General features: G+C 42.4%; 1 protein-coding gene across 11 annotated transcripts in view; it reads right to left on the bottom strand.

Moving 5' to 3' along the window:
• MGAT5 (alpha-1,6-mannosylglycoprotein 6-beta-N-acetylglucosaminyltransferase) overlaps window positions 1–18,209 on the bottom strand; it is a 328,573-nt gene that overhangs the window by 81,598 nt on the left and 228,766 nt on the right. For all 11 annotated transcript variants that reach the window (XM_079135630.1, XM_079135632.1, XM_079135627.1 and 8 more), the window contains one exon: window positions 12,307–12,440. In XM_079135630.1, the coding sequence (XP_078991756.1) occupies window positions 12,307–12,440 (134 nt within the window). The remainder of the gene's footprint in view (window positions 1–12,306; window positions 12,441–18,209) is intronic.

Below are 18,209 nucleotides of genomic sequence, written 5' to 3'. Positions count from 1 at the left end.
ATCTGTTGAACACAGGCTCCCAGGTTCCCTCTGAGAAGATTCTACTAGATGATGCTGAGCAGGTGACCTGGTGTTGTCTAGATTTCTAAGTTTCCTAAATGATACTTGGGATCAGGTTCCCCCCCTCCCCCCCAAACACTGGCTAAGTTTCTAAGAATGAACTTAAGCTTTCCTGCCTTTCCCTGGAACATAGGCTAGAAACCTCAGCAAAAGCTCCCAAGGACCATGTGGGGTTCCTGCCTGGACCTATGACTGGGCTACTGCTTCAAGTTGGAACCTTGGGGACTCCATCTGTTGGGTTCTAAGGAGGGAATTTCACTCACAGGTGGCAAGGTCTGAAGACTTCATTACATTAGAAAAGAACAGTGAGCCAATAGGCTCCAAGTCCCAGAAGGAGCGTAGAATGCCAGGCATTCCTCTCATATGTCCCAAGCTCCATCCCAAAGAAGGAAAGTGAGTCCCTTTCACAGCCCAGTTTAGCAGCAGAAGTCAGCACAGCCCATATCAGAGCTGTCCTATCCACTGGATGGTGCTCATGGGCTGGTTCTGACAAGAAGAAAACACTTATTGTCTATCACATAGACTTCAAGAATCTGGGGTTTCTACTGGAGCTCCACATTGAAAGAAGGGCCCTGGTTTTCCTCCCTACACAAGCTCAGCCCTCAAAACTGGACAGATTTCTAAACAAGTCATCAAAAGGAAGACTTAGTGGTGATGAATCATGGGATTCATCACTCCACAGCCTGGGTGGTTCTGCCAACATGGCAGCCAGATACCACACAAGGAAAGGAAGTAATCAAGGTTTTTCTGATCTAGGAAACTTGGTAGCCACCTAGCACCAATTCAAATTTCCTCCTGTAACTTCACCCTCTTCAGAGGAAACCTACTCCCTCTCAATGGACTGAATTAAAAGGTGGTTCTTCTAGGCCTCCCCAGCACAAATCTCACAAATACTTCTGGGGATCAAACAGGACCTGCACAGAGGTGGCCTCAGAAGGACCATCATCCTTGGAACAACCCGCCACCCACATGTGGGAACAGTCACCACTCATTCCAGACCATGGGCATATAAGGCATCCAAGTTCAATTTGCCACATCAACTAAAATTTCAAAAGAAGCAGGGAATTCTAACGGTTCAGATGAACTGCCCAAATGGAAAATTTACCATTTAAAAAATATCGTGCTTGCTGAACAAAAATATCTGTGAGCAGGATTCAGCCCAGCACTCCCAAGTTTCCTCTGCTGCTTCAGGCACACAGCAGTGTCCTGATGAAGTACAGTGCAGCCAATATGATTTTCTTGACTCTGTCAGCCTGTGGTCAAGCTTCCTCTGGGATTGTTCCCTCCTGTTTTCTTTGCCCTTACTTCTCACCCCCACATTCTACAGAGACCTTATAAGATATAAACCACGGCATCCCTTGGCATTAATGGTATCTCTCAGAAGCCCTGCTAGTGCTCCTTCAGGCAACAGCAACAGGGGCTTACTGGCCTCCCAGGTGACCCACCTTATCATGGATGGCACTGATAGTTGAGTTATGCCTTGTCTGATAGTCCTAGAAAGTTCATCAAGTTCACTTGCAGCCTATTTCTGTCCCTTTGCAGGTCAGATGGAGCATATCTGATTCCTTATAATTCACCTCCCTTTCAGATCCCATCTACTCCATCTAAGTTCTTTTTCTTCTAGGCAAAACGGCGAACTTCAATCTATCTTCATACAGCAGGGTTATGATCTCCCCACATTTAACTTCTTTCAATTAGAAGTGCTCTAATTTACCAAATCATATTGCTAGCAGAAAAAAACTAGTAGACATTAATGAATACAAGGCATTGTTATAAAAACTTTAGACAATCATGAGCCACATAACAACAATTTGGTCAATGAGAGACCACAAACACAACCATAGGCCCAAGATTATATCCCCAGTGACATTGGCGTTGCCTTAGTTTGTGTAACTATGATGTTCACATGACAAAAAATCACCCAATGATCTATTCTCAGAGCATATTCCTGAGGTTAAGGGATATACAACCGTATTTATTAACTCATGATCTTTCTGAGAACTCTCAAGTAGGTTCTATCATTACCACCCATTCTATAGGTGAGAGAAGAGAAAGAGAATAAAGGACCTGTCTAATCAGTGTAATGTCAGCACTGAATCTGACCAGTCTGGCTTCACAATCCCAGTTGGTAACACACCAAGTCTCCAGGTGGGCTCGACAGTGCAGAGAAAGGCAGGAGATCAATACCCTAAGAGTTAGCAGGGATGGGTACCATGGTTAATGCTCTCAGATGGATAGGGAATAAAGATCCCTTTCATTCTGTCACAGCTCAACTAAAAGCCCATGATCAATTCTTGGCAGGCCCCACCCTGTTGACCCACAGGAGCTTACGGTCAATGAATCCTTTAAGTCTCTTTTACACTCCTGGATGCTAAGTCACAGCAAGCCCATCCTTTCCTCTGACTCTGGACCTGGCCTGAAATTATCCTCCCCTTGCCCCCTCCCCCAGGTGCTTGTCTGGCACTGCCCTATTTCTGATGGCCCATAAAGTTTTCTTGTAGGCTACCTCCTCCTTGCCCTTGCTGTTGAAAGAATGAGAGAAGGCCAAGGAGGAGTTTAGATTATAGAAACATGGAACTCTGGGGATCTGAACAAGAACATCTAGTGCTCTACCTCATTTTACAGATAAGGAAAGTGAGATTTAGAGGGCAAATGACTGCCAAGGTTTGCCAGTCAGTGAGTGGTACAGCTGAAATTAGAACCAGGGAGTCTGTTCCCACCTGGGGCTCCTCCCACCACTCAGACTGTCTGTGATTAGCACCTCCAGGCTGAAATAGGGGTACCACAAGCAGAACATTCTCTCTGACAGCCAACAAGGAAACCTCTGAGAGTTTAATATGATAGCAGAAAGCTTGCTGAAACAGGGAATCAACCATAGGAAAGTGAGACAGAAAAAGCTGGTCTGGGTCCTCTGAGCTCCATTCATTCCTGCATGAGAAGGATCATCAAATAGTCACATGCCTATGATGGAAGCCACATGGGGTTAAGTTACAATCAGCACAAAGCCAATACTATTTGAAAAATCTGTACGCCTCCCGGGCTGCAGCCTTGGAATCTTAAAAGCTAACAATTCATTTTCGAAGTTCCCTACGCATTTGATCTCTCCTTAGTTCCTCCCCCACCTACAAACTGGAATTTGAATTTTGGGAAAAGGCTCAACATTTCTGTACTTTATCAAGTGTCAGGCACAAAAGGGGCATAAGTGACTGCTGTCCTTGAAGAGATACCTTCTCCACTGACACCTTGAACTTCTTCCAGTGTCTTCCAAGTACAGTCATCCAGAGACCATGACTGGTTCTTTCTGATTGACTTGTCCCCCAAGGGAAATAAAATGGAGATGATGCTTGATCTTCTAATGTTCTAATTGCAACCAGAACCAGGATCTATGATGATGTTATACTCTTTAGCAAGTCCAACAAAACCAATTCCTACTTAGTTCTTTCAAAATAATAGGTCAAAATGACGTAAGGAGGGTTTAAACTTATCTGGTGTATCCACATTATCTTGCAAAAATAAATCTGGCTGAGGACATTAAAGAGCAAACAGGATGATGAGGTTTAACCTACTTACAAAGAAGTGTTCTTTTCAAGGATTTCAGTATGTTCTTTAATTACGAAGGTCTTTGGCAGTTCATTAAAACAATGCACTAAGAGTAGTTAATTCCTACTATGAAATCAGACTGCATTTCTCCAAACAACTCCCATTTCCAATTTTACATTAATTTAAACTAAGCCCAAGTCAACCAAATTAGTGAGCTAGATAATTACATAATTTTCAGAATGGGATTCTATCTCAGACTCAGAGGTCACCTCCTCTAGAGACTTATTTTTGGATGTTTAAAGCAGTAAAACCCTTTCCCCAATGAAGCCTTTTTTAAAATTAAAAAATTTTTTTTTGGTACTGGGGATTGAACCCAGGGGTGCTTTGCCACTGAGCTCCATTCCCAGCCCTTTTTAATTTTTATTTTGAGACAAGGTCTCAGTAAGTTGCCCAGGCTAGTCCTGAACTTGGGATCCTCCTGCCTCATCATCCTCCTGTTGCTGGGATTACAGGCATGTGCCACCACACCCAGCTCCCCAGTAAAATCTCTGGTAAATCCAAATCTATGCAATAGATAATCAGTTTCTCTGATAGGTTAGATCTGTAGTAGGAGGTTGCCCTGGACTTCCTGAAGTAGCTGGATCCCATGGCTCCAAAGAGCAAGGTAAATAATTACTCATCTGAGCCAGGGGTCAGCAAATTTTTTCTGCACAGGGCCAAATAGCAAATAACTTAGGCTCTGTGGGAACACATGAGTTCTCTGTCACATATTATGTTGTTTATGTTTTTTTTTTTTTTAAACAATCTTCAAAATGTAAAAAACATTCTTAGCTCTTGCATGTTGTACAAAAACAGGCCACATACAGAATTTGGTCCATAGGCTACTGTTTGCTAACTTTCATTATTTTTAATAGCTTTACTGAGGTAATCGACATATAATAGGCTGCACATGTAGTGTACAATGTCATAAATGTTGATATACATACACCATGAAACCATACCTAAGACAATGAACATACCCATCTCTCCCTCTTGCCCCATTACCAGCAACCACTGATCCGTTTTCTGTCACTGTGGATTGGTTTGCATTTTCTAGAGTTTTACATGAATAAAATCATACAGCATGAATATGTGCTTTTAATTATTTTGAGGTCACCCACACTGTTGCATATGTCAATAATTCAAGTCCTTTTGTTTGTTTATTTATATTTTTACCAATACCTTAATTTGTACAAGGGAGGAAACTGAGGCTGGAGTTGCCTGCTCCAAATCACACTTGACAGGAGAATTGGCCCAGAGCCCAGCCTCCAACCTCCCTGTTGAGCATCCTTCTCCCAGGCTGCCCGTCAACCTCTCCCTCTGATCCTCAAGGTTCTACAAGCCTCTATCCACAGAATTTGCATGAATATAGCTCCCTTCCTTCCTTCAAACCCCCTCTCCTGCTCTCCCTTGGGTCACCAAAGAATACAGGGAAATGCCTAATACAAAAAGCGTTTCAAGTCATATCCGAGGTTTCCCAGATAAATCAATATTTCAGTTAAATCAAAGGGAGAGTCATTTGGTTCTCAAGCAGTTACTGAATGCCTACCACTTTCAGGTGGTACTAGGTGAGCAAAACAGATTCCTGTCCTCATAGAACTTATATTCTAATAAGGAAGGAGAGATCAACAATGAAAGATAAATGCTTCAACATATACATAGAAATGAAAGGGTGCTGTGATATGGAGGGAAGGAGTGACATCTGATGACAGTACATGTGGGGCAGGGAAGTCCCAGAGATAAGGCTGGGGTGATCCAGGGCAGGTAGCACCTATCAGAGGGCTCAACAGGCCCCCTTGGTGGAGGGAGAGGTGTGTGGGGTGCACAAGGCCACAGGCAGGGAGCAGGGGGAGCAGTAGGTGCAGAGCAGGTGTGCAGAGCAGGGAGCCTTGCCAAACCCACTAACGAGACTGGATTTCAGTGTAAAAGCAATGTGTTCGAAGTTTAAAATGAAGCCTTTGGAGTCTAGGCAGAGGAGTAACACGATCCAATTTACATTTTTAAAAAGATCACTTTGGCTGCTGTGTATGAAGAATGGATTAGAAAAGGGCAGAAGGGAGAGAGACAAGTTGTGTCACATTTCTGAAAGCTCTTCTGCCCCATTTCAGAGGCCAGCAGGGAAGGGAAGTGCCACTGGAGGGGAAGCTTTATAACCACAAAATATAGATTTTTAAAAAAAAATTCTCCAAATTCAGGTGAGACTGGGTGGCTTTGGTTATTACAGGGCAGGCTAGGACAAGCCACACCCTGGGATCTGCAGTTAGCAATGATTTGAATTTTTCAAATTAAGGTGTATTTATTCTGCAGAATTGGCTGCAAGGCTATTTTGACTTGACCACCCCCATGGTGAGCAACCAGGAATAATTATGTTTTATGTCAATATTTGCCATGACCTCCTACTGTACACTTAAGTCACGCATGGAGACTTCCTTCCAGTCCGGGAATCTTGCTCTAAACACAGAATCACCATTCTGCAGGGCAGGGTAGAAGAGTAGCTCCATCCGGTCAGTAGCAATAAGGAGTCACATCTTCAAGGAGGAGGGCAGGACCTGGCCCTGGCTTTGCCCCAGTGTGTGCTATGGAATGGTAGCAATGTCACCCCATCTACTTGAATCAGTTTCTTGTCCATAAACAGAATGGTTAAGTTTAACCACCTGCTCTGGTTTCCTCAAAAGGCATCAGTGTGTATACCAAAGTGATGCATGTTGAAGGGCTCAAGATACCCCACAATTTTTTTTCCATTGTTGGGGACTGAACCCAGAGCCTTGCTCATGCTAAGCACATGCTCTACCATTGAGCTACACCCCCATTTCAAAGCCCTCTTGTACTATCAATGCCTTCCAGCTTGTGCTGAATGCCTAGGAAGAGGGGCCAAGGTTCAGTGCCTGGGGCTTTGTCTTTAGAGTAACCCGACTTTTCATAAAGTCACACTTCATTTTTGCATATACTTCTTAACTATCAACATGGTCAAGAATTCTGAAAAAGCTAAAGGGACCTCTGCATTCCATGCCAGGGATTGCTGGCCAAATGTGTCCCCTGAGAATTTAGGTTAACTTGGGACATGGCCTAGCTCAGAGGTTAGCAAACTATTGTGGAAAGGGTCACACAATAAATACTGTTGGTTCTGTAGGTCACACAGGCTTTGTCACAATTACTCAACTCTACCATTTTTGTGCAAAATCAGTCTTAGACAAAATGGCTGTGGCTGTGTTTCAAAAAACGTTATTTACAAAAACAGATTATGGGCTAGATTTGGCTCATGGGTTAGAGTTTGCCAACCACTGATATAGTGTAAAAATTGGAATCTGAATATCTTTGGGCAGGCTTATATTTGCAAGTTCTTTGCAGGCTTGATTCCCATAGTAGTGTTTCCTATGTGGCCTCCAAAATGACATTAACAATAGCAGGATTTGTTTAGACTATGTGCACTGGGCCCTATTCTAAGAAACTGATATATATTAACTCATTTAATGATCACGGAAACCCTATGATGATCTGCATGAAAAATGAGGCCAAGAGTGGTTAAGTAACTTGTCTAAGATCAGGCAGCTGGTGGCAGAGCCAGGAACCCAGTCCTCCTCTCTAGCTTTCAGTCTGTGTTCTTGATTACCATGCTACACTATCATGCACATGATTACACAAACTAGGACAGCAGAGCACAGTGGACTCAGTGTGCCTCTCTCACCTCTGAGAGTCCACCACCGACCACAGGCTCACCCCATTCTAAGGGTCAGGCAGCAGGGACTAGAAGTAGCAAGGTTTGGAAATGTGCTTATGAGAAGTGAGATTGGGGATAACTGGAATCAGTCATGCTGCGTTAAGAGCAGTCAAAAAATGACATAAGTGATGGTAGCCTGATTAGCATAGCAGAAAGGTACTGGTAAGGCAAAAAGAGGAAGTATGTATTCACTGATTAGTCAGCTATTTAAAGCCAAGCACTCTACAGAATTCCAAGCACTCCAGACCTTCCTACTCAAAGTGGGCTTTGACAATAGCACATCTGTGTCACCTGTGTGTTCCTGAGAACGCAGGGACTTGGTCTTACTCTGAAGGTCTGTTAACCAGAACCTGAATTTCATCAAGATTCCAGGTGATCTGCGTGTACTATTAGATGGAGAAGCCCTCCTCTGCATGGTAGTTGTTACTGACCCATTTTACAGATCAAAAAAGTTAAGTACTTCACATACTGATAAGTTGTTTGAGTCTGAACACCATCTTGTGACTTGGAGGCTGTGCTGGCTCTCCCTACATGGTCAAAGCAAGGCCTCCAGAATGTTTGCTCTAGCAGCAATCATGTGTTAGTAAGTAATAAGAACATCATGGTGGGACAATGAATATGTAAAACACTGACCCTGCCTCATGGTCTAAAGGCTCAGTTAAGCTCAGAATCCTATTTTTAAAGAAAACTAGAAATTAAAGTAATACATTTAAGCAAGACTTCAATTAATATTAATTTCTGTATCCTGAAAATCATGTATTTTCAAAAAATTTTGACTAATCTTTCATCAGGTGACTAAAATTACCTGATGACTTCAGGTAACAGAATGTTGGAGGTCTTTGAATATGGCCAGCTGGACAGACAGTGCTTCTTCTAGGCACATTTCTGGGCTAGCCAGAGTTACTGCTCAGACTGCCCCAGAAGAAGAGGCCCAGAACCCAGAGCTGTGTGTTCACTAGTTAAGAAGAGACTTGCACTTTGGATTAGGTGTAATTACTCTCATTTGATGCTCAGTGTCTTGAGAAGAGATGCTTCCCAAGTTGGTGCCTCTGGGATTCTAGAGTCTGATAACAAGTTCTCTTCTTTTCTCCTACCCACCTTTCTATCAAGTACATAACATCAGAACAAGATCACTGGGAACCTCAGTTATGACAGGGACAGGAGAGTGTGTGTCTATGGAGGGAGGTTGCTCCTTGGCCTTGGTATTTAATATACTGTGCTTCTGCACAGGCATTTGGAATATAGGAAGACCTATATAATTTAATAGTTATCTTTGATATGACTAAAAAGAACAGAAAGTGCTTGGTTACTGAAAGAGAACAGAACATTAGAAAGGCATACATCATGTGGAAAAAGAAAGTTGCCAGAAACTCTGGCAACTACCTCCTCTTATCCTAGGCTTCAGGGGTCGGATCTGTCTGCCTGCCTCTCCAAAGCACCCTATTCTCCCACGGTGGAGACTTTCCTCCCTAGGGTGGGTCTCGTCACCCTCTTGGCAGCACCCTCTCCTTTCAGAGTTGGTCCTTTCTTCCTCATCTGGAGTCCTAGAAGGTGTTTCTGCCTTGGTCTCACAACTTCAGCCAGGTACATCCTTTAGATTTCTGTTCCCATGACCTCCTGTCACTGTTGTTCTGATTCTAACACCAACCAAAGAATCACATTGACTTGGCTCAGTTTTCTGAGGCAGAATCATGATTCCAAACACCAGTGAGCTGGACTTCCTGGGTTACAGGATAACTGGCAGGTGCAATCAGACTCAGCTGTAAGGGAGACACGTGGTGGCATTTCACTCCCAAGTGCCTGGGTGGGTGTGGAGATGCCTTCAAAAGGGAGGGTGGTGTGAGAGTGAGGCAGGTACCTTCAGAATTCAGAGTTCTAAAAGGGTATTCAAAAAATCACCTGGTCCACACTGTGCCCTCCCCAACCTCAAATCCTAAACCTTCCAGGACTGACAGAAGTCATTTCCTTTCCAGAAGATCTCTGAGGCAAAGCGGGTGCAGGACGGAGAAAAACATTTACAAAGCCTCCCACTCACTAAAACTGGGGTTGAACACCGCTTTGGCAATGTGGTTGGAATAACATCTTGCTTAAAAGGCACATCTGTTTTCTGTGTATATTCATGAAATACTTTGGAATGGGGATATTTTGAGAAAAAAACTAAAGTCTCACATGTTTATTCTGTGTTCAAAAATTGAAGAGGATGTCTTGAATGCATATGAAGATTTCAAAGTATTTTCATCTTTTGGGGGCTTTTCTTGGCACAGAATGCTGGAATGATGTCATAAAATTGAAACATCATCTGGATTTGGGGTATTCAGGAAAAGATGAATGTAGACACAGTGTCACTAAACCATTTGTAATCCTTGAGTGGCAATGGTATGTAGAAGATTGGGTCACCTGCAGAGTTTTAACACATTAAAACACAGAGGAATTTCTAAATCACATTTCTAATCACTTAAGCAACATAGTTAACACTTCTGGGATTCTGACTGGCATCAAAGACATTGTGGTTTTAGTGGCCGTATTAGTTTATCCCAAACAGGCAACCAAAAAGCTTTCACTACCAAACTATTGTCTTGCTTTTCTAGGGAAATAGACAATGCTGCCAGAGGCACCCAGAAGGGGGCTGCATTTGGTTCCAAAACAGAAGTGATATAATTTCAAGGTCAAGCCCGCTCAGACATGCAAGCTATTTTCTCCGAGCAGCTGCAGAGGGGAGAAGAGAGTTGCACCCTTTAAGAGCCTAGGAGTTCCTAAAGTCAGTGCTATGATCCATCCACACCACAACCACGCTGCAAATGAGAACACCCAACATGCCTTCTTAACCAAAGTTAATCTGAAAATCACCCCAAAAATGCATCATCAACATGGAGCACATTTTGATACAGGAGACACAAAGATGAATGGGAACATCTCAGCCAACTGAAACCTTGATTGATTTTGCTTTTATTCTACTTGAGAGGAGAAAGTATGGAATATGGGTTGAGTATCTCTAATCTGAAAGACTTGAAACTGAAAGTGTTTGAATTTGGATTTTTTGTTTTTTTCAGATTTTGGAATATCTGCACATACATGATGAAGTATCTTGAAGATGGGACCCAAATCTAAACAACAAATTCATATACACCTCGTACATGCAGCTTGAAGGTAATTTTATAAATGTTTTTAGTGCACATGAGTTTTGACTGTGACCCAATCACAGGAGGTCAGGTATAGAATCTTTAACACCTTGTAGCATAATCTCAGAGCTCAAAAAGCATTCTGGATTCCAAATTTTTGGATTAGGGACCTATAATTTACGTTGAAAATAATTCTTATTTACTAGTCAGGGCCCTGCAGTCCTGGAACTATAGCTATTTTTTGCTAGATAATTCTCTGTACATTGCTGGATGTTTACAGCCCCCTGGCCTCCATCCACTAGATGCTATAGTACTGCAGCCCAGATGTGACAATCAAGATTATCTCCAAATATTGCCAAATATCCCCCTGGTGGGGGCTGGGGGGTGAGGTGGAAAAAAAACTGTCCCCATTTAGGAACTACTATACTAAACAAAGACACAATATTGTTGTTTATAACAAATACCCTTATCTGGAATTAAATCAGGGTCCCTCAAAACAGGCCAAGTTCATTGTCCCTTTGCAGTAGTTAACACTGCAGAGCTGAGGGGTGGGACACTGCCTTTCCTTTTCTGAACATGAGTCAGAAAAGCAGTTACAAGCAACTTGTCACCCTGCATACCAGCTGTGTTCCCTCAGCTGCAGGATTTCTGACTTCCTCGATAGCAGAGACATGATAACATGAAATCACAATTTATGATCATTCAGTAAAGGGCTTTACTCTGACATCTAAGAAGAATCATGTTTTAAAGTTCTGGAGATTTCTGCCCTATACAAACATTCCTCAAAATTATGACATTTGTCTTCTGAGGCTAATTTGCCATATAAAAGAATCCACACTGCCTGTCAACGGGTCACTCCCTGTCTGGTTCCTCTGTTGTACCTGCCTCAGGTGTACACTGGACATCATCGCAGAAGGGCAGGGATGCCCTCTGGGGCCCAACAGCTGGTTGCTTTTGGAACACCTGGTTCAGCCTGTGCAGAGCTCTGTTTCATCCCACCTCCCTGAGCAAGCTGCCTACCATCAGCCCCAGGAGGCATTCCTTTCCAGGGTAGGTGTGAACTGACTATAATCAAAGATCATGAGGCTGCCTCATTCCCCAGGAAAGGGAGCTGCCTCCCTTTACTGTTTCTCATAGGATAGAGGCAAAGACTCACTTGGCAAAGGGTCTCTGTGCAGACCCTTCCAGAAAGCCTTCTGAACCCCACGGTGCCCTTGTTCTCAGAAATAAGTATCATTTTCCCTCCAGATCCACAGGAGACTGGTGACAGGATACCCAAGAATGCCAAAATCTGAGGACGCTTAAGTACCTTATATAAAATAGCACAGTATTTGCATAGAATCTCCATACTTCCTTCCATACACTATAAATCATCTTCACACTACTTAAAATACCTAATAATATGTAAATGCTATGTAAATACTTGTTGTTCTGTATTGTTAAGAGAAGAATGACAAGAAAAATGTCTATGTTCAGTACAGACACATTTTTTTTTTTTTCCAGAATACACTCAATCTGTAGTTGGTCGAGTGTGTGGATGTGGAAACCTTGGATACTGACTGGCTGTGAAAGAAGGCATGAGGTGTCACTTTGGACATGTAGAGTTAAAGGGTCTGCTGTACAGCTGCTATAAGGATGGACGATCAACTGAAGCCTTGGTTAGATGCCCAAATGCTACAGCAACCAACCCCCTGAACATTCTTGTTTACGTCTAAGCAGATCCCTTTAAGTCCTGGGCACTTGGCTTGATTACTCCCTGGATCAAAGTTAAATTAAATTACCCAACAAGCTGCTCTCCAGAGAGAGTGACATGGACACAGGCTGACTCACCTTCCAGAAGCTATCCACTTTGCCATACACAAGGGACTGGTTCTGCCTTTTGATTTCGTTAATGTGGTGGATGTCGCTGGAGTTCAGGTGCTGCTCGACCACAAACCCCAGAAAGCTGTTGTCTGGGGTGTGAGCTGATGTGGAAAGCAAAGGACAGGGCTGTTAGGGTTCGATCAGCAGCAGCAATAGCAGCAGCAGCAGCAGCAGCAATTACAGCTTTATCACAAGCCCTCTCCCCCTTATGCAGATGCTTCCATTTCACCCTGTTCTTCCTCACCTAGGAGGGTGAGGGATTGTCTTCTCTCACATATCCTGGGCAAAAGCTTCACATAGCAATGATTCTCTCCAGGATGGATTAATATGAACCAAATCCTGCTCTTTTTAGGAGAAAATCCATCTGTCTAAAAATCATTAAGCTGTGTTCTCTCCTTGTTTTCCCAGTACCAGGCTAGTCTCCTGGCAGACAGGCCCTCCTCCTGGTTTCACCTCTTAATAACCAGAGATCTGTATGGGACAGGACTGAATTGGGGCTTCTGTTTTAATTTATTTATTTTTCCTGGTGGGGGAGGTATACTGCTTATTAAACCCCGGGGCACATTACCACTGAGCTATCTGCTCAGTCCTTTTTATTGTTTGAGACAGGGTCTCACTAAGTGGCTGAGGCTGGTTTTGAACTTGCGATCCTCATGCCTCAGCCTCCCAAGCTGCTGGGATTATAGGCGTGTGCCACCATGCTCAGGGAATAGGTGGTTCTAAATAGGGTAGGACCTTTACAAAATCTGATCTGACTCCAGCTGACCATCCAGTTGTATAACTGGGGGCAAAAATCAAGCGGTATCACCCAAAACTTTCACCTCCTCTTAGAATTACTAATCAGTGTACAGTTCTGTGCTATACAATGACATCTGGGTCAATAACACACCCCACATATGATGTTGGTCCCATAAGATTATAAGACATAGTGACATCACTGCTATCTTGGTTTTTACATAGTACATCCTGTGATTTTTGCATTAACATCAATTAACCATGATGACACGATAACCTAACAAGGGTACATTTTTCAGAATATACCTCATTAAATGATGAATGACTGTAATTAAGGGGCTACATTGAACAAGTGTATAGACTACACACAGAATATAAGGTAGGAGACAAACCAGTTCAAAAGTCAACCACCACAAATGTGGAGTGTCCACGGGGTAGACTGTTTCAGAAGACAGAGAAAAAGGGTTTTCCTGTACATCTCTCTCTTACCATGGACTCTACAACTTCTTATTTATTTTTGTTTACTTTTTGCAGTACTGGGTATGGAACCCAGATCCTTCCACACGTTAAGACAACAATCTACCACTGAGCTACATCCTCAGTCCTATACAGCTTTCCTATTTTAACATTTCACCAAGCAGGGAATGGTACCATAGCCTCCCTGCATGTTTGCATCTCATGCCTATAATATTAAAAGGAGTTCCACTAGGAGGCAACAGTCAGAAAACAATTCTGCCATGATTAAATGGAGACCCTTCTCCTCTCCTCTACCTCTGTCCTGTTCAGAGACATCTGTTTTTCTGGAGATGGACCGGCAGAGGCCACACACAGCTATTAAGTGAAGCAACTGCTGTTTGATCTGACCTGAATAGAATGGCTATAAATAACACAAAACCAAATTCCTCCTGGTAATTGAGATGTATCAGAGATTCCCTGCAGCTCCCACCACGTCCATTCACAGGTGGGCGGTTAGCAAGTGGGAGAGGTGGACCCCTTTGTGTTGCTCTGGTTTTCTCAGGATGAAGAGCCCTTTCCCAGACAGGAAGGCAGCTCAGAGCCCTTGAAGAAACTCAGAGGTAGCCTGCAGCACAGGCCTAGGGATGAGCTGCCCCAAACCCATTCCCAGTGGTCCTGCACCGGGAGGAACATGGGGCAAGAGGCACACTGGCAGAAAGCCTAGAGCAGTGGAGATGCGCGAGCTGCATAAATACGCGCTGTCACCATCCGGTCTCCCAGGCCTTTGCCTAATGGGGGTGACAGAACGAGGAGATAATAGGGTTGTGACTGGGGAGTTGTGCTCGGTCTGGCCAATCTGTTATTTCATTTCTGTGTTTTTGAACAAGTGCCCAGAGGCAAGGGCAACGACTGCAGTTGGCTGAAAAGTAAATTACTGAATAAATTCTACTGCCAACAAGAGGCAAAGGCTGCCTTTTTTTTTTTTTTTTTTTTTTCTTTTTCCTTCTAAGGAGCTGGGAGGGAAGAGGATTTGAAACAGTATGGGGGAAGGAAAGAAAGCCTGTGTGCATCCTAAATATCATTAAGGCAGTTTATAAAGTTTCTTCCTAAAATTTTTGTTATCCTAGAAGTTTTGAATTAGAATCTGACACTCTGAACTTTGGAACTGTGCTCTTTATTTCTAGAAAAAAATATATGGTAAGTAAACTCTATTCTTGAGATACTTCAGTTATCCAGTCCCTATGTAGGCACTTCAAAAACAAAGAATCTAGTGTGCAAAATACTTAGTGGGTCTTTTTTCATGTTACACTGCAGTAAGGTATAGTCAAAAATGAAAAGAACATTAAACCACCATATTTACATACACATTATATATGCATACATATATTTACATATGTATTACATATACATACATAGTATATAGTACACATACATATATAGTATATGTATAGTACATAGTATATGTATGTATGTATATGTGTGTGTATACGTACATACACATATGGGTGTGTGTATATGTGTGTGTATATATGTGTGTGTATGTACATATGTATAATTTTTTTGTCAAAGTTTTCCCTAGATTATAGGATGGATAGTGGCAGGGAAGGAAAGTAGTAAGTAATCTATTCCAAAGAGATGTCAGGATGGCAGGCTTTTGCTTTATTGTGACTGTCATCATTTGGTACTAAACTGACTTGAACCCTGCAGGAAAAACAAATGACACACATGAACTCTCTATATCTTCATCCAAACATTTTCTATCTCAACCCTCCTCTCCCACTGTGAGACATCAACCCGAGGAGCAGCAACCTGCACGCACGCGTGGTTCAGGACCCAGAAGTTTATAAGGGCACCACACACACTATCAGCCAGGCCCTCAGTCTCTTTACAGGGAACACTGAACTTGTTACTGGACACTCAGCCTTGTCAGCATGAGGGTTTGTTAGCTTGGACTCTCCCAGGCAGAGATTCTATGGAACCACAGGCCAGGTGTGGCCTGGTTTTTTTTTTTTTTTTTTTTAAGGGAGCTGACCAGCAGCTGGGACCTGCTGGTATCATCTGAGGAGTGGACCCCAGCCTCAACACTAGCCTTGCTCACCCTGCTTATAATCCATTAAAAGCCACAAGTCCAGGCTGATGCTATCCAGAATGACCTTTCCCTAGAGATCCAACCTCAGTCCAACCTTTTTCTTTTGCTCTGCCGAAAGATGAACACAGAATTTAGTTGTGTTGGGAAGGTTTCAAAGAGTACATATTTACATTTCAAGATAAATCAAAGAAATCCCATCACAAATGAGATGCGGGAAATCTTGTACTTTCAGTAATCAGTACATCTCAGAAGATAAACAAATGAGATTTAAAAACAAAGTTGATATTTGAGTTCTCACTACATCTGAGTTCTGTGCTAAGCATGTTATAGTGAGTCTTTTATTTTATCAAAGAATCCTATAACAGATTTGTTTAGGTGAGAAAACAGAGAGATACTTAAACTACTCAAGGCTTCAAAGGCTATATGCTAGCAGGGGCGATGCTGGGATTCATACCCAGAATGGCTGGTTCCAACATTTTGAGGCCACTTTCATATAAAGTCTTGTAGTCAAAATATTTTATTTTTTGGACCCTGTGAACTATAGTAGTAAAACATGATCCAAAGGAAAATAATTTTATAAGGTAGAACAAAATACACACAAGACACACATTAAAAAATGCATATGTATATATCTATATATAAGTAGATACTTAAGTATATATGTAAATTTATTATATATATGTATGTATGTGTATGTGTATATATGTATATGTACACATATGTTGTAATATAGACCATTATAATTTTGTGAGCAACCTCTGCCATATGTATGTGGAACTATGCTCAACTTTTTACAAACTAGAGGCTAAACTTTTATGCGGACTTTAAAATGATTTAAGATAATTTTCTTATTAAGTTTCAGGAGGGCAAATAAGGTTGACAATAAATTGTGTATTTCAAAAATGGCTAGCAGAGGGGATTTAAGTTCTTTCAACACAAAGACATAGCAAATGTTTGAGATGATGGACATGCCAGGTCCTCTCATCTGATCATTATATATACACACACACACACACACACACGCACACACACACACCACACACGTCTCATGTGTGTACCATTTTAAATATTTAATAAACATGCATACATAAATGTGCACACATGTAAAAAATTTCTATTAGATGAGCTTCACTACCTCACTCAGTGACAATCATTTTAGAGTGCTCATTCTACAAACCAGGTTACACGTTAGGAATTGAGTGATTACAGAGTTTCTGCCCTTCTGCAGCTTCCTGATAACTTAATAAATGAAGTACACACCATATCAAGCAGTAATGCTCTTCTTTTAAAATACAATTTCAAATTTTTATCAAGTCAATTTTACCAAGTCAAACTGACCTTTCAAATCCATAAATCTGTAAGTTCTGTTTTTGTCTAACACTAAATCCCAAACACCTCTAAGAATGTTGCCTTACACCCACACCACCCAGCTGCTAAGGGCAGAAACCCCACAGTCACCCTGGGCTCCTTCCTCCACCCTCACAGTCAGTCACCAAGTCCCAGGAACGTTAGCTTCTCAAAATCTATCAACTCATTCTCCTCTCTTAATCTTTTTTTAGTTTAGGCCTCATTGATTTCTGCCAAGACTTTTGCAATAAACAAGCTTTTCTTTCCCCTAAATACAAATGCTTTTATTGACTTTCCTGATTATAACTGAAATATGTCCTCCATGTAAAAACTTTTTTCAGACAACAGAAAGTAAAAAGTTACTCATCATCTCACCACTTAGAAATTACCACTGTAAGAGGGATTTTTTTTTCCTCTAGGCTTATGGATCTTTCTCATCCTCAAACTAAAATTGGATCCTATTACACCTACTCTTTTCACTTACACAAGGTGCCACGATAGTTTTCTAGATAATAATCAGGGCTCATCACTGCTGTTGAAGCAGCACAGTATTTTGATGCTTGATGTGCCTGAGCTGATCCTGTCACATAGGATGCCCTATGGCTCTGGCCTGCCTGCATCCCGTGTGGGACTGAACCCATGGGAGTCTATTCCTGCAGGTGGCATGGTGCCAGTCCTGACCCCTTCACTCCTGTCACTCTGCATAACTAGTTGGAGCTACTTTTGAAGTCAAGGTCTTTCTGCTATAGTCACAAAGCTGGCAGGGTGGAGGTCTAGAGCTACAGGTGGTCCCCTGTGTGCCCATGTGAGGACAGCCTGCCTGAGAAGGACACCGACCCAAAGAAAGGCAACTCTGAGATACAGAAAGAATAAGAACATGCTCCGAGCCCTGAATTCTACTCTGCCACAATTCCCAGTGACAAGAGCTGACACACCCTTGTGACCAAGCCAGTTTGACAGATAGGCTATCTAATCCACCCTACCATAAGACATTTAGGGCGATTCCAACTCTTGGCTACTTAAATCAATGGGTAGCATATATCCCTGCACCCTCCTGAACTATGCAGTACATTTCCAAGCGGCTTCTGAATCTATGACTGTACCCCTTTCTCAAAGATCTCTACAGCCAATCTACCGTCTGTGTGGCTTGACAGGACTTGTTAAAACATTGTTCAGAAATTTGTGGCAATAGTGTTTCCTGCTGAAAATCTTCACATCCCTCAGGATGACACAGGGCCCAGCG

Source organism: Sciurus vulgaris (genome assembly GCF_902686455.1).
Source record: "Sciurus vulgaris genome assembly, chromosome: 3".
NCBI lineage: Eukaryota > Metazoa > Chordata > Mammalia > Rodentia > Sciuridae > Sciurus > Sciurus vulgaris.
This window is presented reverse-complemented; position numbering and strand designations above follow the sequence as displayed.